General features: G+C 52.0%; 8 protein-coding genes across 8 annotated transcripts; 5 read left to right on the top strand and 3 right to left on the bottom strand.

Moving 5' to 3' along the window:
- The first annotated feature begins 125 nt into the window (after positions 1–125).
- On the top strand, positions 126–2,578 carry EDD37DRAFT_346759 (uncharacterized protein). The gene is made up of 4 exons (XM_062811728.1): positions 126–1,056; positions 1,118–1,449; positions 1,495–1,610; positions 1,664–2,578. The coding sequence occupies exons 1-4, from the start codon at positions 243–245 to the stop codon at positions 2,397–2,399; spliced, it is 1,998 nt and encodes a 665-aa protein (XP_062672317.1). The 5' UTR covers positions 126–242; the 3' UTR covers positions 2,400–2,578.
- Positions 2,579–5,163, top strand: EDD37DRAFT_346591 (amidase). The gene is made up of 5 exons (XM_062811726.1): positions 2,579–2,970; positions 3,023–3,154; positions 3,219–3,450; positions 3,511–4,012; positions 4,067–5,163. The coding sequence occupies exons 1-5, from the start codon at positions 2,758–2,760 to the stop codon at positions 4,779–4,781; spliced, it is 1,794 nt and encodes a 597-aa protein (XP_062672316.1). The 5' UTR covers positions 2,579–2,757; the 3' UTR covers positions 4,782–5,163.
- Positions 5,057–7,116, bottom strand: EDD37DRAFT_346911 (cell cycle arrest protein BUB2). Its single transcript, XM_062811730.1, has 2 exons — positions 5,501–7,116; positions 5,057–5,415 (listed from the first exon to the last, which is right to left on the bottom strand). The coding sequence occupies exon 1, from the start codon at positions 6,860–6,862 to the stop codon at positions 5,546–5,548; it is 1,317 nt and encodes a 438-aa protein (XP_062672315.1). The 5' UTR covers positions 6,863–7,116; the 3' UTR covers positions 5,057–5,415; positions 5,501–5,545.
- Positions 7,012–9,169, top strand: EDD37DRAFT_346890 (MATE family multidrug resistance protein). Its single transcript, XM_062811729.1, has one exon. It carries the CDS (start codon positions 7,372–7,374, stop codon positions 8,872–8,874), a length of 1,503 nt encoding a protein of 500 aa, XP_062672314.1. The 5' UTR covers positions 7,012–7,371; the 3' UTR covers positions 8,875–9,169.
- Positions 9,170–11,404, top strand: EDD37DRAFT_346594 (pyruvate decarboxylase). The gene has a single exon (XM_062811727.1). It carries the CDS (start codon positions 9,465–9,467, stop codon positions 11,286–11,288), a length of 1,824 nt encoding a protein of 607 aa, XP_062672313.1. The 5' UTR covers positions 9,170–9,464; the 3' UTR covers positions 11,289–11,404.
- A 2,533-nt stretch (positions 11,405–13,937) lies between these two features.
- EDD37DRAFT_346571 (signal recognition particle, subunit SRP68) lies at positions 13,938–16,250 on the bottom strand. The gene is made up of 2 exons (XM_062811725.1): positions 15,916–16,250; positions 13,938–15,865 (listed from the first exon to the last, which is right to left on the bottom strand). The coding sequence occupies exons 1-2, from the start codon at positions 16,101–16,103 to the stop codon at positions 14,164–14,166; spliced, it is 1,890 nt and encodes a 629-aa protein (XP_062672312.1). The 5' UTR covers positions 16,104–16,250; the 3' UTR covers positions 13,938–14,163.
- A 41-nt stretch (positions 16,251–16,291) lies between these two features.
- Positions 16,292–21,060, top strand: EDD37DRAFT_627188 (minichromosome maintenance protein 3). The gene has a single exon (XM_062816357.1). The coding sequence runs from the start codon at positions 16,571–16,573 to the stop codon at positions 20,885–20,887; it is 4,317 nt and encodes a 1,438-aa protein (XP_062672311.1). The 5' UTR covers positions 16,292–16,570; the 3' UTR covers positions 20,888–21,060.
- A 168-nt stretch (positions 21,061–21,228) lies between these two features.
- Positions 21,229–21,636, bottom strand: EDD37DRAFT_607988 (uncharacterized protein; the record flags this gene model as incomplete). The annotated part of the gene is made up of 1 exon (XM_062815019.1): positions 21,229–21,636. One exon carries the CDS (start codon positions 21,634–21,636, stop codon positions 21,229–21,231), a length of 408 nt encoding a protein of 135 aa, XP_062672310.1.
- Positions 21,637–21,978: the final 342 nt, after the last annotated feature.

Genomic DNA, 21,978 nt, shown 5'->3' with positions numbered 1-21,978 from the left:
TTGGTAGGAGAGGCCGCCCCCCAAAAAGCTCCTGCTAGGTATGGCTTAGCGTTAATGAACGTGGCTCAACGATTGAACCAACCACCCATGCCCCAACTCGGCACGAACATGCATCCTCTCCTCTTTTGCCGCTGCGATAGGACAACGGATGCATGTCGTTTCTACGGACTTATCATCTGACGACTCAATGTTTCTATTCTGCATCATCGATCTGATGCACATTTGTCTTTGCCTATTAGAGAATGGATGAACGGCGAGCGCCGGAACATATTAAGCGCGACTCTCCCAGTAAACGCACCAGAGGAGTGGTATCGCCAGAAGGAGACGATGCAAGTGAGGCGAGTGCCTCGAGCTCATCGCAAAAAGCCCGAAGGTTGGATCAGGAGGGTTCCAGGTCTCGAACAGATCCCGAGCAAGTGAATCGCTTCTTGTTTGTCGACTCTTCGTCAGCAGGGCAGAGACCACGTTCCGATCAGCGTGCAATCAATGCTCATATCCAACAAAATGCCTACAGAAATCGGCGGCAGGCCGCTCAGAGGCAGCGAGGCTCAGATGGCGCCAACATTGGACGATTTAGACGGGAACCTCAGTTACAACCACGACCGACAGAGCCACATCCGGTGGCGGAGCCTCAACGCGCACCCGTGCAGAGTGTTGAACGTGCAACACCTCCGTCGACGCCAGCCTCCTTCTCTCGTCACTCCTCAGTCTTCTCACCACCTGTACGTCTGGAACAGGGTCAGGTGGAACGATTGAGACATTATAGCAGTGTCCGAGCACCAGAAGTCCGTGAAGCCGTCAATGCTCAACGCGAAGATGAACAACGATCCGCGAGTGAAAGTCGTCGCAGTATCACCCCTGAAGATGATCCATTACTGGTTGAAAGCCCTTCTGTGAGATCGATGCTCACGCAAATTCTTCAACGACTGGACGCAGGTCACGCCGGGCATTCTCTTCCAGGGTCGCCCGGCTCAAGCTCAAGAAATATGGCCCTAGATCCATTCAATCTCAGCACGGTAACCGTCACTCCAGCTATGAATGCTGTCCTACGCCATTGTAAGTGAGATTTGCTGTGGCCTTCCAACCCCCTTCGGGTCGACTGACATATTCATGACAGTTTCGGATGTGATGATACCCAGTGTCTTCCCAACTCGACAGCAAGCAGAGATTCAGACTCGGTGGGCTTTTGGGAAAGCAGCCCAAGAACCGCTTGTGCTGTACTCGCTGTTAGCAATCTCATCAGCAGAACGCAGCGCTCGTTTAGGAGAATTGAGCAGTGGAGCACAAGAGACGACTTTTACAGAGGACGACTTATTGAATCGGCAAGCCCCAGATTTTGTTTCGTACAAAGTCAACGCTGTCAAGCTCGCAAATGAGACCATGAGGTCAATGGACACAGCAGCCAAAGCTTCCACCATCTTCGCCATGATGTGTCTGTTGTCCATAGAAGTATGATGCTATCTTCCCAAGAATGAGCATTGCTGATCTCTGTAGGTCATCACTGGCAACCAAAAAGAAATCTTTGATCATGTCAGTGGACTTCAAAAGTTGATTGCATGGCGCGGCGGATATCATGATATACCACCACATGCGGTCGAGCTTATACTGTCGTAAGGAGTCCCTTACATCCAGCATGGCCTATGATACTAATATCGTGAAACAGTACTTCCTATATGTGTGCCGCGATGACGAGAAGCTTGCCTACGCCTCCGCCTACATCTTCCTTGGCCCGCTTGCCGCAAAACCTGCTCGATGAGATAAAACGCAGTTTGAAGGAAGACACACAACAGATGGGTGCAGGCATCTTGAACCCTGAAGTTGACAACATTCTTTACTGGAAGATCTCACAAGCTTTCCGAGATATGACGGATGTGGTCCAATATCGGGAATATTACCACGAAAAACAACTGCAACCTCTCGAACGAGAGCTCGAATACATCAACGCGAAAAGTTACCAGTTCAGGTATGCGGTGCTCTCGGCCCCCTTTGAGCCACGACCGCCGACAAGCGACAAGGAGGAAGCCTGTCGACTTGCCTTGCTGATTTTTTGCTTCTGCAATTATCAAGTATCGCAGCCTGATTCCGCATTGAACCGAACATTGACCACTCAACTCAAGACGGCTTTACAGGCATCGGACCTGCGCGGACTGTGGCAACCACACCATGAACTCTTGACTTGGGTGCTACTGTTGGGTGCATTCCTGTCTGCTGGACAAAGAGAACGGCCATGGTTTGTCCTGAATCTTGCCAGAGTTTCAGGCGTGCTCGGATTGAAAGACTGGAGCGACGTTCGGTCCGTGCTGTTGAAGTACTTTTACCTCGATCGCATCTATGCACGAGGCATGCAAGCCAGTTGGGATGAGGCTGCATTGCTGGCGGAAACGATGGAAGAACTATGATAATATAATATCCTCTACCATTTCTGCTGGGAACACTACCAATCATCACACGCGGTCTCTTTCGCTCTCTTGCTGCGTAGGCCGACTTGATTGTAGTCCAGATTTAGTCTAGCAAAGCAAGGGGTAGGGATGGTCATCCCTGAAGACTGCCGGACATCTAGACTGCTTTGTTAGGCCGTTGAAGCATGCCCTCTTTTGCCATCTTCCGGGCGGGAGGGCCCGTCGGCGCTGTCATTTTTAAGCCTATTCGAATAGGGCACGGACTAGTCCACCACTTCATTTGTACGTGGTATATCTCAAGCTCAAGCCTAAGCCTCATCTTCACCGACATTTGTTGCCATACTCGACGCGCTCCACGATGGCACACTCAAGAGCCTACAGTAAGGACTACGTGATAGTAGCAGAGTTGCAGACTCCTGCTCAGGATGAGATGCCAGAGGTGTTCTGCCTCCCATCTCTCAATGGGCACAATCTTCATGAAATCACCGTCGATGAATTGCAGCATCTACTGTCATCCGGAGCCCTGACATCGGTACAGTACGTGCAATTCTGTCTGGACAGAGTGCAGAGGGTCAGATAAACTCTTCCGAGTCTTTCAAGGACAAACGATAACAGCATGACAGGTAAATCCATATCTCGAATGCGTCATTGAGACAAACCCAGATGCTCTCGAGCATGCCAATAGCTTGGATGAGGAACGAAAGGCAGGGAAGACCAGGGGGCCACTCCACGGAATTCCCGTCTTCGTCAAGGACGTAAGTATTGCCCTATACATCGACCGTGACGCTATCGAGGTCATTCGCTGAACTACGTAAGTAGAACATGGCTACGGCAGACAAGATGCAAACAACCGGAGGTTCCTGGGTACTGCTGGGTTGTGTCGTGCCCAAAGACGCGCATATAGTCCACCTCCTGCGCGAAGCCGGGGCGATCATCCTAGGCAAGACCAATCTCGACGAATGGGCCGGCATGAGAGGCAGTAATTACTCATTGGGATATTCTGCTCGTGGTGGACAGACCCGAAATCCGTACCTATTGAACCGTTCTGCGAGTAAGTATATGCTGTCCACGATTCGCTTGACTCATGCCATTGTTGACCCTTCTATCACAGACGGCAGCAGCTCCGGCAGTGCCGTTGCAGTATCTGCAAACATCGTGCCACTGGCGTTCGGCACCGAGACTGATTGCAGCGTCATCAGTCCAGGCATGGTGAATGGCGTGGTCGCCATCAAACCGACCGTCGGCCTGACTTCGCGTGGTGGTATTATTCCCATCTCGGAGACTCAAGACTCGATCGGTCCATACGGTCGATGTGTCGCCGATGCTGCGCGTGGGTTGGACGTGATTGCCGGTCCAGATCCCGAAGACAAGTTCTCAACAGTGCCCGAGAGGCGGCAACCAAAAAGCTATTGCGACTTTCTCACCGATCGGCATGCACTTAAGGGCGCCAGATTTGGTCTGCCCATGAAGCGGTTCTGGGATGTTGCGCCTTACCCGCAGAAGCACGTCGCGGAACAGGCACTGAAACTTATCAGACAGGCTGGAGCAGAAATCATCGCTGTCGATATGCCTTGTGCAGATGAGAGACTTGGTACAGATGGTGTCTGGGACTGGTCAGGCTGATGTTATTGCTCGCAAGTAGTGTTCCCTGCTAACACGTCGTCCAGGGAACGGTACGGAGAAGATCGTCCCGAGATCTCCGAGATCACCGTCAGCAAAGTCCAGACATACTATCTGATGAACGAGTATCTGGGCAAACTCAGAAACACCCCCATCAAGACCCTCGAGGACGTGGTTCGGTACAACGACGAAAACCGCGGGTCAGAGGGTGGTCACGCCGGGGATCTCCCTGCGTTTCCTGACGGACAGAAACTGTTCCGCAAATGCGTCGAGACGAAAGGCGTCAAGGACGAAACGTACTACGCGGCGCTCAAGCACATCCAGACGCAGTGTCGACAGAATGGGATTGATGCCGCGTTACGCATCCCGAGTGACCACCGGCGTGACGCCAATCGGGGTGAGTGTGAGCAGGAGCAAGAGGAAGTGGAAGACATGCTTGACGCCCTCCTCTTCTTCGACATCAAAGCCGGAGGAATCCAAATTGCCGCTCAGGCTGGATACCCTGTCATGACGATCCCGATCGGCCTGGACCCAGATGGGATGCCGCTGCCCTTGACATTGCAGCACACGGCGTGGCAGGAGGATAGGCTGATCAAGTGGGCGAGTGCGATTGAAGATCTGCTGCGTGTGCATAACCTCGATGACAAAGAGCAGTCATCACAGGCGCGAATGGGCAGAGTCCCGCCGACGTTCAAGAATCATTTGAGGAAGAATATCCCTATTGATCAGGACTATCAATGGCCTGGGCGGCATCGGGATTAGGGGAACTCGAGAGATTGTAGGTAGGAAGTGGTCGAGACCTTGCTGGGCAGGATATCTTTTTGGTCTCAGCCTCTATGGACTTCTGTGAACGGTGACAAGTCTCCCTCCGGGTTGAGATACCAAAGGTTCATGTTTTCGCCTTGATCACCACCTGACACTGCACCATTGCCCATGCTCATCAAGGCGACTCAGCCTTCACAGTCAAACCGCGGATGGTGATTTGTGACAGAGCTGTTGTCTCACAAAACCGGGATCATGACGATTTCCCTATTGACATGGGGTCGGGCTTTTAGCCATTGCTACGCGCAACGTTGTGTGCTTGTGCCAGGTGGTTGGTCATGGTAACCATTGCCGTCTTCGTTTCGCTGGAAAACATCCTTGCTTGCTCAGTCTGGCTCATTCAAGATCTATGGGACACAGCCATCTGCTTCGCAGTCAGGCTGAAAGATATGCCTCCTGGTATATGAACATTGAGAAGGGCCACAAGTGCTGTTTTCCGCCTTGCTCTTGACAGAGGACAATGCCGCTTCGACTTGCCATACTTCCGTACCAACATCCTGTGTTCGAGACTGCGTCATCTTTGATTGTGTTGTGCCGACGAGGTTCTGGAGATCCCTCGCTCCGGACGACATGGCTCGAGTATCGTCAGTAAGAGAAGTCCACGCAACAGCTGTCGTGTGTCATAGATCATGGAATATCTTGGTCGTCAGGTTACGTACAGGCGTGATGATTTGATGTTGAGACCGTCGTGTACAGTTGGTCGATCACGAAATCTCCCTACCATGGGCAACCACATCACGATAAACATCCTCGGGTAACTCTCTGACGATCAAGACCGTCATCTTGATAACCTCATCTGCATTTAGACTCGGAAAGCTTCGTAGTACCTTTGCAGGACTTGGTTCGTTTAGAAGCTGGTCTTTGAGCAGCAACAGCTGTGCCACTACGCAGATGACATTGAGGTGGACGCCAAACGCGAACAGGAAATCCCACAGCTTGAGGACTTCTGGAAGTGGTGGCGTACACGCACAAAGCGTCAATACAGAGGGAAAGGCGTATATCTTGGCTGGCAAGGATTTGCTGAGCAGGTAGGCAGAGAGAGTAGGATTGATGTAGGACAGGATGCGATCGATAAGGTCCAAGCCTCTGTGGACCCCGGACATGGTTGGAGAGAGGTACGTCGGAATGTGTTCGGTAAGGAGACATGTGAGAAGGGCGTAGGCTTGAGCCTCGGAGCGAGAGGCATATAACAGTGGTGCTGCCAGCACATTGACTCCCTGCAGGTAGGTCGATTGAGAGTATCTCTGTGCAAATGCAACTGGAGGATCGGAGGACTGTTCGTCGTGGATGCGCCAGGCCGTTGCGTTCAACAGCCTTGTTAGGCTGGCATCGGTCACACGCCGTTTGAACAAAGTGTCTGTCGCCAGTGTGCGGAAGACATCATTGGAAATCTTTTCGTATGCAGGACTTCGACTTCGATGAATGTAACTCAGGTAAGTGTCTGTCGGCATGGGAGCAACGTTCAAGAAGGTTGACCACAGATAAATCCTGAAATCTGACATGCCTTCTTTTGTCGCTGTGACACCACTGGTCAATATCGAATGCCGCAGTAGCGACAGGGCTGTGGCTGGAGTTGTGCCTGGAGGAGGTCCATCTCTTAGAGTCATTTCCAGGCTGGATTTGCGAGCATGAGTGGCTATGTGGTTTGAGGAAGGAGAGGTGACGCCTGACTTGCGAGAGTTGCGTGGAACGAAAGGTTGAGGAGCATCGCTATTGGCACGGGCTCGAGAGGAGTTGGTGGCAGTGGTATATGAGGCGGCGGTAGACGAGATTGATGGAAGCTGAGGGAGCTGCTCGCGTGACGGTCTCATGGGAAGTGTTGGTCGTGGCCTTAGGTTTGAGGATTGGGTGCCCATATTTCCAGTGGAGGTCAATTGACTGTGAGATGCTAACCTGCGCAGGCTGCGCGGCTTCTCATTAGAAGTGGTGTGTGAGGCAGGATACTTTTCAGGTGAAGGCAATCCGATGGAGAATGGGTCCGAAGCTGCGAGTTTGCGGGGTGAAACCGATTTCGTGGTCATGATGAGACCCAGGTAGGTATGTTTACGGAGTAAAGAGACAGGGAAGAGGCGAAGACGCGAAGAGAGGCGTGGTTAGGAGAGTGAGGGGTGACAATGTGACCTTGAAATATTTGTGGAAATAGCAATCCTCAAACTTCCCTGCACCCATCTTTGAGAAGTACGAACGTGATGGAGTGTAGAAAATCCCACCACCATCGAACCGAATCCTATGTACAGCCTCGCTTATAAGCGACTTCAATGCAGAGTAGCCTGGAGAATGGCCCTCGATAAGCTCCAGAATGGGGTTGACTCCAATACCCGCAGCGTTGATCACTTGAAAACTTCCACACCGCCCATCCTCCAACTTGACAGACATGCAGGACTTCCATCTTCGTCGAACATAACCACTTGATTCACAGTTGTCCCTCTAGTTCACGTCATCTTGCGGAAGTCATGATACTCCGCATATGACACTGTGGAGAGGAACAAAATTCGAGATTTGGTGACAGGTGAACCTAAAGTTACACAAGATGGCTGGACGTCGTCCCTCCGAGACAGCCGCTCTACTCAACGAGCATGGAATTGACGACTTTAGGAAGTCCGTGGCTCAGGCCGAGGAGAGAAACTATGGTACCGCTGGAGTAGATGAGGAGATACCCTCGAGCAAAGATCCAAACCTCGAAACGACATGGAAAATCGAAACGGGCTTCGTCGCTCGATACTCGGGGCCACTGATATTGACCTACTTCCTTCAATATTCCTTTTCCCTTGTTACTGTCTTTGTGGCTGGGCGACTAGGCACCAAGGAGCTGGGCGCAGCCTCACTTGCTACCATGACTGCTAATATCACCGGACTTTGCATATACGAAGGGTTGGCAACGAGTCTTGACACACTCACCTCCCAGGCCTTCGGAAATGGCAAAAAGCAGCAGGTGGGACTGCACGTACAACGTATGTGCTTGCTGGTTTGCGTGGTCACCATTCCTATCGGCGCTGTTTGGATCTGCTCACCTTGGATTCTGGCAGCTCTGGTTCCCGAAAAGGACGAGGCACATCTGGCGGGCATGTTCATGCGAATCTATCTGCTCGGTGCGCCTGGTTGGGCGATATTCGAGGCAGGGAAGCGACTTTGTCAGGCGCAGGGTGACTTCACAGCATCACTTGTGGTCATTGTAATTTGCGCACCGTTGAACATCCTCTGGAATTGGCTGCTTGTCTTCCGCCTCAACCTAGGCTTTGCTGGTGCAGCTTGGGCTGTTGTGATTTCGAACAACCTACAACCAGTTGTTCTAGCCATCTACGTCGCTGTTTTTGCGAGATCAAATTTGCAGTGTTGGCCAGGACTACAGCTACGACGCGCCTGCGCAAACTGGGGCCCCATGGTCAAGTTAGCCTTGCCTGGTGTGCTGATGACATTCTCAGAATGGCTTGCATTTGACGTCCTCTCCATTGCTGCTGGCCATCTCGGCCCAACCGAGCTTGCTGCTCAATCAGTCCTGATGACCGTCGCCGTTACCATCTACCACGTTCCATTTCCCACGTCGATCGCAGCCTCGACACGATTTGGGAATCTGATCGGGCATGGCGCGTTAAATGCTGCCAGAATAGCATGGAAGACGCATTACATCATCTTTGTCTGCATTGGACTTTTTGACGTTGTTCTTTTGACCTCTTGTCGCCATGTCATTGCGGCCATATTTACCACTGACGATGCTGTACGTGCTGTTATCGCCACAGTCATCCCAATCATGGCAGCGGCACAGCTATTCGACGCCCTAGTGGCCATTTCCAATGGTCTGCTGCGTGGGTTAGGGAGACAGAAAATAGGGGGATGGGTGAACCTGGGCGTATACTACCTGTTTGCTCTGCCCTTGTCGTTTTTTCTGACTTTTGGGCCGGCCCAGATGGGACTGAGCGGTTTGTGGATTGGTCCTTGTGCCGGGCTCGGCTGTGCTTCCCTGACGATGACACTCTATATGCGATTCACCAATTGGGAAAAGGCGGTGGAAGATGCAAGGGCTAGAGAAGAGTAAGGGATGGTCAATCGAGCGATGCGCTTATCTCTGGCCTACGAAAAGATTCTGCGGCTGGCTATCAGCGGTTGAGACGCATATGAGGCGGAGTGTTATCAACCGAGCATAAAAAGCTAACCTGGGAACTGGTTTGCGCACGACCATCTTACAGCAGAACCCCTACCAGAGCTTATTCGACAAGCATAACGATGTCATCTTCGCTGCCAGACAAGGCCGGCAAAGTTGCGTTGGATGCAGGGCGCGTTCTTTGTTATTCCGGAGCCAGCCGCACACAACCGAGATTAACCGCAGTATGACCTTGATCTCTACTACTTTTATCAGCGCACTCGACGCGGATTCAATTCCTGGCATGGACAGGCCCGTGCCCACTACAAACATCAATATCTCTCAATCCGTTTCCGTGCCCATCCATTTGCCAATCATGAACGTCTACACAGTACCCCTCTGCAGGGTGTTGGACGATTACCTACTTTAGTATATATCTTGCCCTGTGCACTCTCTTCCAGCACCAGTTGATTCCCATCAAACCTCCAACACTGTATCCTGTCTTTACGGGCTGTCTAACCCAAAACCTCCTGAAGACTTCGACGATGACTTCTCAAATTGATCTTGCCGAGTACCTCTTCCGCAGGATCCGTCAACTCGGGGTCAAGGCTGTCCATGGCGTCCCTGGAGACTTCAATCTGACAGCACTCGATTATATAAAACCAGCTGGTCTCGACTGGGTAGGGAATGCCAACGAGTTGAATGCTGGATATGCCGCAGATGGCTACGCAAGGATCCGAGGAGTCTCTGCCCTCGTCACCACCGGCGGCGTCGGAGAGCTTTCAACCATCAACGCCGTGGCAGGCGCCTACGCTGAAATGGCTCCGCTAATTCACGTTGTCGGAACACCCAGTACGCATATCCAGGACGGGCGCCTATGCATGCACCATACCCTGGGAGACGGAAACTTCAGGTTTTGTTCAGAGATGGCAGCCAAGGTCACTGTAGCACAAGCCAACCTGATCGACACGAATACTGCAGCTGCACAGATTGACAGGTGTCTGAAGGCCTGTGTAATGGAGAGCCGCCCTGTCTACATAGAATTGCCGACCAACATGGTCAAGGCGAAAGTATCCTCGGAAGGTTTAGAGAACCCTCTTGATCTTTCGATTCCAACCGATGAAGGATTCGAAGATACCGAGGTAGACCTCATCCTCAGCAAGCTCTACTCATCCAAACAACCTTTCATCGTGGTTGATGGGTTCACATCAAGGTACGGCATCAGTCAGGAAGCAGACGAGCTGGTTAGAGAAACACGGTTTCCGACATCGACCACTCCATTCGGCAAGGGCATCGTGAATGAGTCCTACTCCAACTTTTACGGCATGTATGCAGGCACGGCTGGGAGCCAAGTCTACATGCCTTGGGCTCGTGGCTGCGATCTGGTACTCAGATTGGGACCTTTGAACAGCGATGTCAACACATTCGGCTTCAGCACAATTCCTGATCCCAAGACCACTATAACCTTTGAGCGTGACAGCGTTGAGATCTGCGGCACCAAGTATCAGAATCTCCACATCAAGTCGCTGTTACGAAGAGTTCTATCCAAGCTGGATAAGAGCAAGCTTCCGAAATACCAGCCTTCAATGGATCTTGGTGATCCAAGAGAGCAACTAAAGGCACTAACTCCGGCGGAGGACAAAGATATCATTGAGCATGATACCTTCTGGCGACGGATGTCGAACTTCTTTCGTTCTGGCGATATCATCTTGACAGAGACAGGCACACCCTCTCTTGGTGGACGTGACTTTGTCCTCCCACCACATACTTTCCTCGTCAACTCTTCCATCTGGTTGTCGATTGGTTACATGCTCGGTGCTTGTCAAGGAGTAGCGCTGGCTCAACGCGAGATGATTGAAGAAGGTGTGCGCCCTCCAGGACGTACTATCCTCTTCGAAGGCGATGGCAGCTTGCAAATGACGGCTCAAGCCTTCTCGGACATCATCCGAAACCGACTGGACGTGATCATCTTTGTGATCAACAACAATGGCTACACAATCGAGAGATGGATCCATGGCATGAGAGCCGACTATAACGACGTTCAGCCATGGAGATATCTCGAGACAGCCAAGTATTTTGGTGCTCCAGAGAATGACCCCGCATACCCCGTACAATCTCGGCGCGCTGAGAATTGGGGAGAGCTCAAGGCCATCATGGCAGATCCGGAGATCCAAAAGGGCAAAGGCTTCTCCCTGATCGAGGTCATTATGCCCCAGGAGGACGCGCCAGACGTCCTGAAGAAACTGGTCCAGGGCGTCGCAAGAAGAAGCAGTGGAGAGTCAGACACTGAGCAGCCCAGCAATAAGCGACAGAAGCGAGACCAGCAAAGCCGACACGTGGACGAGAAGGCCATGAGGATTTCTGGCTGATGAGAGACGTGTCCCGGAGTCTAGACATGATTTATTGACGGTTAAGGAAGTCGTTCCTCCACCGGTGATGCATTACTCGCATGGCGCTAAGGACGTGGTGGCTGTTTGAACCAGGGATGAGCATTTCGGAGGCATGATATACTTTTGACGGATCCCTTGAAATGTTGCTTGTTGGCTGCCGGAAGGCTTTTTGGATGTGATCAGGATACAGGATGATTTGATTTGATTAGATTAGACAAGCGTTTCAGCTACTCTTTCATCAGACTCATGGAATGCCCTTCTAGAAGCAAGTGGTGATTGGTCTCGCTGCTCAAGATCAATCTGTACAAGCATTTCCGTCCGGAACATTTGAACCTTCTCCCGTTGTTGGAAGGGAAGGCGACGTCGATAAAGACAGGACCATTGTACAAGAACGAAGGTTTTTGTCATTACAAACCACCTGTTGCCGTGCTGCAGTGGCTACCGTGGCTACCTAGGTACTTCGTCAGATTTGCTCCTTGTCTTTCTCTTTCGATTTAATCTACCTGGTACCTCCTTCCCATCCATCACACCATCATCATCTTTGTATCAAGGACACTTCTCTCTATGCTTCTCTACGTAACCTTCCACCGGTCGCGTAATCTGTGCGACTTCAATCACGTCAAGACCGAAATCAAAGTCCAGAATTGACTCCAGGCCGTGTACATGAAACACACATTTCGGTCAAGGTTTGACAGGTCCAAAACGAGATCTCACTCAAGATGGCTTTAAAGTCCACAGTGGCGTCGACAACCGAGCTGAACTTCATGGAGATGCCGTATCTTCGGCACCCGGCTGCCCCCATGCGGCATCCGCTTGGCATAGAGGCGTGTGCCATCCAAAGCTGAGCTCAGATTTTGCTGGGAGATCAAACATGGGATTTCTAATTCTGGCGGCGAATCTTTCCCTTCAACTCAGTTGGCAATAGACATCGACCAGATGACCTCGCAGCAAGCCACGCCGGACAGTCGTCCCATTCATTCGCTCGCCATCCACTGTTCCTGTCGTACAAGGTTGCTTCTCGCCTACTTCTTTCCTCTCAACTATGTCAGCCAGCCGCCATTTTGCATTTTTGGTTTCGCTTATCTAGCGAAGGATGGCCCGATTCTGGCCTGATTTCGGCATGGAAGACGAGGCTCAGAATCTGGATCAGTCCACGTTTATTGAGCCTGGTTGTCTTGTCATTGGTGAAATGGTAACATGTCTCGTGTAGAGATGCTGATGTGCGCCTTGGTCCATGCGACGCACATACTCTGTGAGTCTGATTATAACCATCCTTCTCGCCCCCAAGGTCGGAAAGATAGGATGGCCTTGTCACATCCTTGCTTGTTACTACCCTGTTTTGAATATTCTGGGAAAGCTCTTTGAGCCACTTGCACTTGAGTACCTGTCTCTCGCAGTGAGCATGATTGGAGGCAATATCGACATTCTTGCAAGTCGCGTGTTGGAGTCGATACGAAGCCATTGTCTGTCCCTGCTGAGCGTGAGTCTCGGTTGTTGCATCGTTGTCGCCATCTGGCTGTCCTCTAGAACACGCGGTTACAACTCTGAGAGGCACGTATCTGTAACGGCCATGAGCATACCAGATCTACTCGCGGATGCGAAGGATTGTCCTCCAGCATGCTTGGATACCGTCTCGGCCATGGAAGCCGGCCGACTACCACCTTTGACCAGCGGATATCTCGCCGCCCAGGCTGACATGAAGGCTTTTCATGACACGACTGATGGACACGACCAACGATTCTCCAAAGGGGGCGCACCAGCAGTAATGGGGCCTCCAACATCAGAGGCGCAAACAAGCAGCACCCCCGACGATCAACAAGTCCCTTGGCGAAGGCATTCATATCCCTCGGCACAGAAGCAGGATGGACTGTTGCACGATACCTCCAAGCAGGACGAAACTCAATATCTATTAGACGAGCGCGACGGCGATGTCATTTGGCGGCGACGGACGCTCGTTTTCGAGGGCAAGACTTAGCTGCTGCGTCCTTGCTTGTATCAACATTTTCCCACGACGACCGCCAACTATCGAAGGCAGTCAACCATAGCTTCACATTTGATTCAGGATATCAGTCAGAGTACCGGCCTCGGATGCTACCCTTTCATACAGCGCTCGGTCTAGCGCAACGGCACTCAAAGATCTCAGTGCTGCGGCCGCCCTGGTATGAAGCTGGCAGGGATACTGCACACGATTTCTACTGCTTTCGGACGTTGTAGTTCCTCTGATTGGGTCGAGTTTATTGTCGCGCATTATATGCAGACCGGGCCGGGCGACGGCAACACACGCCCGATAAGTGGGACGGCTAGCAGGATGCGCAAGGTTGGAGACGACGATCCGGAGGTCGAACATACTTTCGATGTGCCTGCTGCGCTAGGCTATTTCTGCAGCTCGTAAAGCAGGTAAACTCAATGACCGGCATACTCGACGACAGTCTAGCAGCAAGGCTCTTTGCGGGCACAGTATATCGATACGAGGAGAGGATCTGGCGATGGGTTGTTTAGACATACGATCTCATAGAAGCCACATTGGGTGACTGACGGGATGTTATGGCTTGTATGGAGTTTGTGTTAAGTCTTCGTATCTCATTTTGCCCATGCCTCGTATACCTGTAGCATAGATTCTCAACGAGGCACTACGAGGCCTGAGCGCCGATGCATGTTCCATGACGAGTGGCAAATGGTTGATGGCAAAAGGCTTATCGTGAGGTATTGTATTCATATATACCTAATTCGAGCCCAATTGCAGTGTGCGATTTGCACCACCCATGCAAGGGCTAAGCACTGAGACTCCCAACAAAGTAGTGTCGGTTCGTGAAGGTCAGAAGACCGAGAGGATTCAGATCGGGCTGCAACGATCCTATCGTCCAAACCCGAACCATCCCTTCTTCTGCTTCTGTGGCTCCTCTTGATTCTGCTTTTGCCATTCCTCTGCCTTTCCATTGACACTGACGTCGGCATCCTTCTTCTGCGACGGATACACAATGTAATTCCAGGCCAAATCGAAGAAGAGCGGCTTGACGGGCACGGGACGCAGCTTGGGCGGATAATTGACGAGATTGGTTAAATCGACGTTCTCGATGTATTCGTTGCGGTTTAGCCGCTCGATCAATGGAGCTTGTACTGCGTTCGGCGCCTGTGTTGTCTTCTGTGGTTGTGATCCAGTAAGGGCTTTCAGATCAGCCAGGGCGCGATACTGGGTAACGAGCTTGGTCAACGTCGATGTTGCGCGTGTAAGATCTTCGGATGAGACATCGAGTTTTGGCGGGTGTGCGGCATCAGCACTGGCGGACGAGCCTTCGGATAATGTGGAGGACGCGGTTTGAACGAGGTCAAGGGCGCGCGCGTACAGACCTAATGCGTTTGTGATGTGGTCGTTGATCGCATGCGAGCGTCCGATGGCCAGACACTTCAGGGCGCGAAAGTATGCTCGTTTTGCGTCGAGTTCGGCAACGAAATCCGTGTCCGCAATGACTCCGGGTAGTTCTTTGACGGCATCGAGACTCTGCAGTATCGAGTCGTACAGGGCGACTCTCTCGCGGAATCGGGCGATCTTGCGGCCCACACTTTCCTCCTTGACTGCGCGAGGTTTGCCGTCCTTGCGGGGTTTGAGTGGTTGTCTTGGTTTTTCCGACTGGAAGAGCAGTCCATCGTCGCGACCACAGAGCACTCTATTCCGGCCAATGCGCCATTCGATGACGGCGAAGTTCACGGCTGTGCGGGTGATCTGGAGGGACTGCATGCGAGCGTCACCTGGATCGACGCCTTCTGAGGCCAGCTCGTCAATGGCGGTCTTTGTAGCGTCCGCGGCGTCTTGGCTGGCTGTAATCACCTCCTCGTATGCGGTTGCGAGGTCCTTGTCACTTAGTGACCCTTGCTGGAAAGACTCGAACGCTGTGGCCAACTCATCTTCCTTTTCTTTGGACGAGCCCAGGGCTTGGGAGATGTTGGCATCTTCCAGCTTTACTTTCCGACTTCTCCAGGAGATTGTGGAAGGGACCTCTTTAGGGCCAGAGCTAGTGGCAGCAGCATCGGTGCTCTGTACAAATGCTTGTGGGTCGACTTGTTCCACCTCTTTCCGCAGAGCTGCTTCGGAGCTGGGAAAGTGTTCAATGGCTATCTCATTGATGGCTTTTGTGCGTGGCATCTTGAGTTGATATGCGGCGTATCTGATGCTGGGCTCAACAATGCCAGACAATAGTTCCTTGTAGACCTCGCTTTTGGACGTTCGTGCCAAAGCAGTGTACACAATGTGGGCGACGGAGTAATTCTCCACGCAAGGTTGCCATCGTCCTTTTTCGAAGTCGAGACTTCCTCGCAACATGAAACGATATGCTCGAGCCTCCAAGTCGTCTACCTCTGTAGCACCCGTCGTATTGCGGTCTCGTAAGATAGTGACGAGGTTATCGGCATAGGCGATGGCTCTCCTCAATCTGGAAGCGATTTGACGTTTGGTGGAACCCGGCATGGGCTTCTGTGTATTTTCTGCCGATTGTGCAGATTTCATAGCCATGGCACTGGCCCAGGCTCGCTCGGAGCTGGCAAGGAGGAGTTGCACCCATCTGCAGCCGCATTAGTATATATCCTTGTGCTTGATAGGAGCGTTCCCTACTCTGCATTCTTCGCGACGCTATCTGCAGTCACCGGAGCTTTTGGTGTATATTTACGGCCACGATTGGCAGCGCCCAGACGCTTGCGCAGGTTGTGAATTTTGCGGGATGCTTGAGAATGGTAGGTATCATAATCCCCTCCCAGCAAGGCTCTGTCTCGTTCAGAGACTATAGAGCTCGTAATATTCATGGCCGCTGATATGGGTGGAGCTGTGTCCGTGGTGGTGTTCTCAGAGAAAGTGCGCTGTTCGTTTGTTCGGCGGAGGGGTTCGTCGACAGTAATTGTGTGTTCGGAGCTGCAGGCGACCAGGATGTCGGGGTTCTACCACAGTAAAGGCCGATGGAGAGATATGGAGACATGGAAATCCATCACGACAATATTTTGCCTGCGATCCGATCAGTTGACACTTACATTTCCACAGACTCTCTCTTCCTCTCCTCACCATTGCCACAATTCCGAGTCCCCTTCCTGTATAACAATTGTCGCCAGTCGTTAACGGATTCGTTATAAAAATCTGAGTCTCGTTGACCCACGCCGTCCACCTCAAACCACCCGATTCTTGAGCAACAAAAAAGTCGCATGACCCTGGTACCTTCCTCCTACGACTCGCCTCCCTCCATCCCAGCCGTTGCAACACTCGACAACTCCATCGTGGCATGCTAGAGCGTGCTCCATCATGTCTTGAGCCTGCATCTCAACTCTTTCTCCGAGGAATCGAGCCTCCCCTGCGCACACATCGTGTCCTTGGCCCGTCATTCTGGAGGAATGGAGGCAATGAACTTGCCGTGCCATCGTGGTGGCCCTTGTATCTCGCCAAAGTCCGAGGATCATCGCAGGACCCCAGACTCGGACGTCGGCCGGAGGGGCATGGGACGCTTCCGGTAGCAGAGCAAGCGGAAAGATGTCGTCTTGTCCGTCCTCAGGCTTCAGAGCATGATTTCCCTACCTGCCAGCCTTATACAAGAGTCCTGAGACAGTATACAAGTCAAGCAAGACAAGAAAAGATAGGAGCTGGAGATAATGCTCATAATGTCGAAGTCACGTTTCCCGCGTCGACGTCAGCATCTACTAAAGCATACGATACTTGGAGTACGCCACAGCATGCAGTCAGCGAGCCTCCAGGCCGGCCTTCAGAGAGAACCGATATCGATATTGAAGAACATCTACGAAGTCTGCTAGCTAGGCACAAGGTCGAAAAGGCGACTCAAGAGTCTGATGGCGGTGACCACGCCGATGCGGTTTGGGCATTGTTCATCCAGCTTTCGAACCAGGAAACTTATGCAAGCTCAGTCTTCCACTTCCTTGCTGGTTCCTATGCTTCGAGGCGGTCCAAGCAGACAATGTGGGCGTTTGAGACCATTCCTGTGTCCCAGCGATCAGCGGCCGATTATGATGCTGCGGTTCGGGTAGCGCTCAAGATGGACGACTTCCGTCTCTGTCTCTCAATCAACACCGAGGCAACAGCACGCAAGCTTAATGCCCAGTGTAGCTCGTTCCTTCTTTTGCATTTCACCTCCAACAGGCTGTGGGGCAACGCCGTCAAGGTCTGGGCCACGTCCTTCCAGCCGCTGGCCACGTCCTCCCATCCGCTGGCTACGGGCATAGGGCTGTTTTCTCAGGCACTTGCACGATCACTCCGGTCGCAGGGTGACAACTACAAAGAGCTGCCACAGGCAATAAACCAGCTCGCAATGCAGATCTTGACGAGATCTCCCATTATTATGCGTATTTCCGGCACGCTTGCACTCATTGGCCGTGAGCTTCTGACCGTGATCCTGAGGAGCGGTAAGCTCATGAGCTCGATTACACCCACAGGACTGCTCAGTATCCTCAACAAATACAAAGCATTGCAATTACTAAGACCGACCATGTATCTGGATGCCGTTGACACCCTGCTCAAATTGGCGAAACGATCAGACAAGAGTGGGCTTGGTACAATGCTATATCGCCATTTGCGACTCACATTCCCAGACTTCAGGCCATCTCGTGCCCTTTTGGGCGCTCTCCTTTCGATTCACGCTGCTGAGGCTGCTCCTCGGGAGGCATACACCTTCTATTTGCGCGAATTCGCTTCCAGTCATGGTGTCGCAGATGAAAAGTCGTATCAATCTGTTTTGTCCGCACTTTCTACGCAGGGGGATGTCGTGGGAGTCAAAAGTGTGTTCGAGCAGCTGTGTCAGGCACACTCGCTGCCGAAAACGCTTGACTATTACAACCCACTCATTTACGTCCATGCTCGCCTTGGCGACGCTGAAGGTGCTCAACGCCAATTTGAGAAATTGCCGGAGTGGGGCATGGTCGCGGATACATATTCGTGGAACATCCTCATCTACGCCCATGCTAGATCTACCAGACCCGAAGGGGCATTCAAGGTGTATGAGAAGATGAAAGCAGCAGGTGTCCGTCCGGACAAGTACACCTTTGGAACCTTGATGAGTATGAGCTCCAGTGTTGGTGATACCGATGCAGTCCTCAGCGTCATCGATCAGGCACAACAATCTCAAGTCGAAGGGTCCTATGAAATGATGTCTGGATTGATCCAATCATATCTGCGGAACAATCAAGCCGATACCGCGGAACGACTCGCAGAAGCAACCTCACAGGCGAAATTTCAAGGCAGTCCTGTGAAGATGTGGAATTACCTGTTGAGGCATTATGCTTTTCGAAAGGACTCTGACGCTGTCCTTCGAGTTCAGCAGCGTATGCACGACTTGGGTATACAGCCGGATGATATGACCTACGCCGCCTTGATGACGGCACTCGTCGTCATTGGCAAGACCAAGGATGCTATGCGAATCCTGAGAAGGTTGAATCTGAATCAGACACTGGTAGCTACGCCTTTTCACTATGCTATAGTCTTACATGGCTACGCTTTGGAAAGGAATCGTGACATGGGTAGCGTTGTCTATCAAGAAATGGCAGAGCGGTTTCCCGACATAGGAGCTAGCCCTCAGTTGGCCATGCTTCACTTACAAAGTCGTCGCAGTCTCAAATCGAACGGGGCGCCGGCCTCCGTCACCGCCGATTGGCTTGCCCAAATACTGTTCTCCATTACGGCAGCAGATCGTGCCACTAAACAGCCGCAGCCTGGTTTCCGACGGCGTGGAGCTCTACATTCGGTGCCTTCCATATACCTTGAACATCTCGTCAACATCGTGCTCTCCAAAGGTCGCGTCGCCCTGGCATCCACGCTTATCCGAAGGTATGAATCCCTTACCGGAACGTCGTTCCTGCATCTGGATTCCACAGCTCTGGAATCGCTTCAATGGCTGGCAGTTCGTATGCGAATGGCATCACTGACTGCTGATTGGAAAGCTGTGGATGACGTCTGGAGACGGATACTCCAGCAGGCAATGCACATTGCGACACCTTTGTCAGCCAAGTTAGCAAAGCAGCACGATGCAACTAAGGTGATTCAGCATACGAACCTCGACAATGGCAAGGTGGAGGATTTGTCAGCTCCACGATTGCCTTCGATCGGAATAGAGCTGCCCTTCACTGAACCCGACTTCCGTTTCGACTCCATGATAAAGCAGTCGCCGAGTCAGGGTTCGCTGCTTGATCGACCTAACATGAAGATCCTTCCTGCGCAAAGATTTGTCCTTGCCCCGGTCATCAATCAATATCTAAGGGCCTTGGATCTTCAACAGCTCCACGCGAATGCTATTGAGCTCATTCCCCAGCTCGAACGTGCGGGATTCATGTTAACTAGCAGGAACTGGAACTTCTACATACAGACGCTGACAAGGTCGAGCGAGCGAATTCACTGGGTCGAGGCCTTCCGCATCTTCGAAGAGAAGATGTTGCCCAATACTCCATCCTGGCGTGTTCTCCGTCGTGGTAGATGGCAATCGTCCGATGCCGAGGAGGGGACTAAGACTTTCCGTCGCAGCGATGTCGAGAAGACCGATCCGGAATTGCTTGTGCCAACCTATACGACCGCCCTCCATCTTGCATTCGTCTTGAAGAAAAGCGTTCCGATGGCGCTTCGCGAGAATCGGACTTTTGTTGCAAGGATCGCGAAGGTGGCACGGGGTACGTACCGCTTTGTTCGGGCGATCCCTCGTATCAAGGACCGCATGCAAGGTGTTCTTCTGCGTGAGAGGTATGTGATCGGGGATTTTCCAAAGCGGCCCCGTAATTACCCAAACCCCGATCGCTCTGGAGTGCTGGGTAGCCGCTCTCCGCTTGACCATATCACTCCAGATGAAATCGAGAGCGTGGATGGCATTGTCCACGGTAAATCAATGGCCACCAACAAGCACAATCAGGACCCTTCCGCTATGAGGAGAAGGACTGACGACATGAAGCAAATCGAACACCTCGAGGGGCAGATCGACCGGTCACCCGTGATGGTTGAGAAATATAACCGTCTGGAGGACGACAACGAAGTTCAGAGACGAGTGCAAAGAGAAGAAGGCAGTCTCTTCAAAAGAATAGACTTAATGCGCCGTGACCAACACCGCCCACGTACAGTGAGCGACGAATGGTTTGGGCACCCTGGAGCTCGATCTGAAGCGAACATAGCCCGGCCAGCAAGAAAGCTTCGCTCGGGGGCGCTGTACGACCCCAACTTTGTCGATCTAGAGCGGGAGGCTTTGGCTCAGAGACAGCTGCACGAAAGATTGGATTCTTCGTTACAGAAGAGGGCTCACCGAAAGGAAGGCGCACGAGTCATTCCCGAAATATTTCGAAAGGTTCAAGGCACTGTGCGAGACGAAACTCTTTCGAACATCGCGCGTCGACTTAAAGACACGCCTCGGTCATCTGCGAACCCACTTGAGGATCCAGCCTATCTTCCTGAGAAACTTCTGCAGGTCAATAAGCTGCGAGAATCTGACCCGATTGTGAAGGAAGATCGCAAACAGGCTGTCAAGCGCCGAGTGGAAGACTCGTATCGCAATGCTCAATCGAGGGCGAGCAAGGACAAGGACACGACCGATCGGACGTCACCTGGAGAGCGCCGAACATGATTGCGAGCCTTTCTATGTGGCCGGGAGCTCTCTGTTGTGTCTCTGCCGGAGTGTGGTCTGCCACATAAGGAGACGTCGGACACAAACAGCTATACAATATCGATGCCGTTGTTACCCTGTAGATAGACGAGATAGATGTGTATATTTGTACAATGATTACATATGATGAGCAGTGCATACTTTTTAGCAAAAGACGACATCGTTATAGTCTCTTTTTCTTCTTATAGATTGTAGTCATTGAGAAACTATCTGACACTCATCGAGAAAATGTTCCTGTATCGAAACAATTCCTAGTCTGAGCCTTCGGGAGGGCCAATATATCATCTGGTACACTGCCTCATTCAGATCATTGCCTTTCGTTCTATTTTTCTCAATGTCCTCGGAGAGATGTTGGATGTGCTGTTCTTGACATGAAGATGCTTGAGGCTGGCATGTACATGTGACGGCGACGATGCTGCGATCCTTGTGTGTGAATGCGTAGTAGTACTGGTGCCGTGGTGAGTATGGTCGTCCACGGGTGGTTCTGAGGTTGCAATTGTGGTTGGAACTGCGCCAAGAGCCGTAATTGTTGCTGCCAAGGTAGTAATAGTGGTGGTCGTTGTCGTTGGTTGTGTTGTCGTGGGTACTTGCCGGATCGTGATCTCAGGAAGAATAGGTGCGGTAGTGGTGGTTGTGACGCAGATGGGAACTGAAGAGACCGATGCCGCGAGGATGGAGAGGACAATGGTGAAAAGGTGAAGGGGTGTCATTCTGGTCTTTGGCGGATATTGATAGGGATACCCAAGCTGTTGCAAATGTGCTTGTGTCGCCGTGCGAATATACAAATGTAGATTGAGAAGGACTGAAATCTTACTGGAGAATGGAAGGACTCGCGGCTGGCTAGCAGAGAGGTCGAGATGGCGATCAGAGTTGTCTTATATCTTGCGCTCATTACATTCTGCACTCAGCGTGAGTGCAGATCGCTGAGTCCAGATACTTGTTGCCATCTCAGGAATGGCATTTCGCACGCGATGGATAGGTCGCGGCCAGGTATCGCTTGACTCGATACTGTGGTACAAGCGCAAGCGAAAAAGGCCGCTTGACGGCCTTAT

Source organism: Exophiala viscosa, assembly GCF_022695815.1.
Source record: "Exophiala viscosa unplaced genomic scaffold EDD37scaffold_3, whole genome shotgun sequence".
NCBI lineage: Eukaryota > Fungi > Ascomycota > Eurotiomycetes > Chaetothyriales > Herpotrichiellaceae > Exophiala > Exophiala viscosa.
The sequence above is the reverse complement of the archived record's forward strand: the minus strand, read 5'-3'. Positions and strand labels throughout refer to the sequence as shown.

Bases quoted from the DNA above. Each gene is read 5' to 3' on its own strand.
- EDD37DRAFT_346759 (XM_062811728.1), top strand. From the start codon at position 243: ATGGATGAACGGCGAGCGCCGGAACATATTAAGCGCGACTCTCCCAGT. The intron at 1,057-1,117 runs GTAAGTGAGATT...TATTCATGACAG, and splicing joins GAATGCTGTCCTACGCCATT to TTTCGGATGTGATGATACCC. The intron at 1,450-1,494 runs GTATGATGCTAT...TGATCTCTGTAG, and splicing joins TGTGTCTGTTGTCCATAGAA to GTCATCACTGGCAACCAAAA.
- EDD37DRAFT_346591 (XM_062811726.1), top strand. From the start codon at position 2,758: ATGGCACACTCAAGAGCCTACAGTAAGGACTACGTGATAGTAGCAGAG. The intron at 2,971-3,022 runs GTCAGATAAACT...ACAGCATGACAG, and splicing joins GTCTGGACAGAGTGCAGAGG to GTAAATCCATATCTCGAATG. The intron at 3,451-3,510 runs GTAAGTATATGC...CTTCTATCACAG, and splicing joins CCTATTGAACCGTTCTGCGA to ACGGCAGCAGCTCCGGCAGT.
- EDD37DRAFT_346911 (XM_062811730.1), bottom strand. From the start codon at position 6,862: ATGACCACGAAATCGGTTTCACCCCGCAAACTCGCAGCTTCGGACCCA.
- EDD37DRAFT_346890 (XM_062811729.1), top strand. From the start codon at position 7,372: ATGGCTGGACGTCGTCCCTCCGAGACAGCCGCTCTACTCAACGAGCAT.
- EDD37DRAFT_346594 (XM_062811727.1), top strand. From the start codon at position 9,465: ATGACTTCTCAAATTGATCTTGCCGAGTACCTCTTCCGCAGGATCCGT.
- EDD37DRAFT_346571 (XM_062811725.1), bottom strand. From the start codon at position 16,103: ATGAATATTACGAGCTCTATAGTCTCTGAACGAGACAGAGCCTTGCTG. The intron at 15,866-15,915 runs GTAGGGAACGCT...ATGCGGCTGCAG, and splicing joins AGCGTCGCGAAGAATGCAGA to ATGGGTGCAACTCCTCCTTG.
- EDD37DRAFT_627188 (XM_062816357.1), top strand. From the start codon at position 16,571: ATGCTAGAGCGTGCTCCATCATGTCTTGAGCCTGCATCTCAACTCTTT.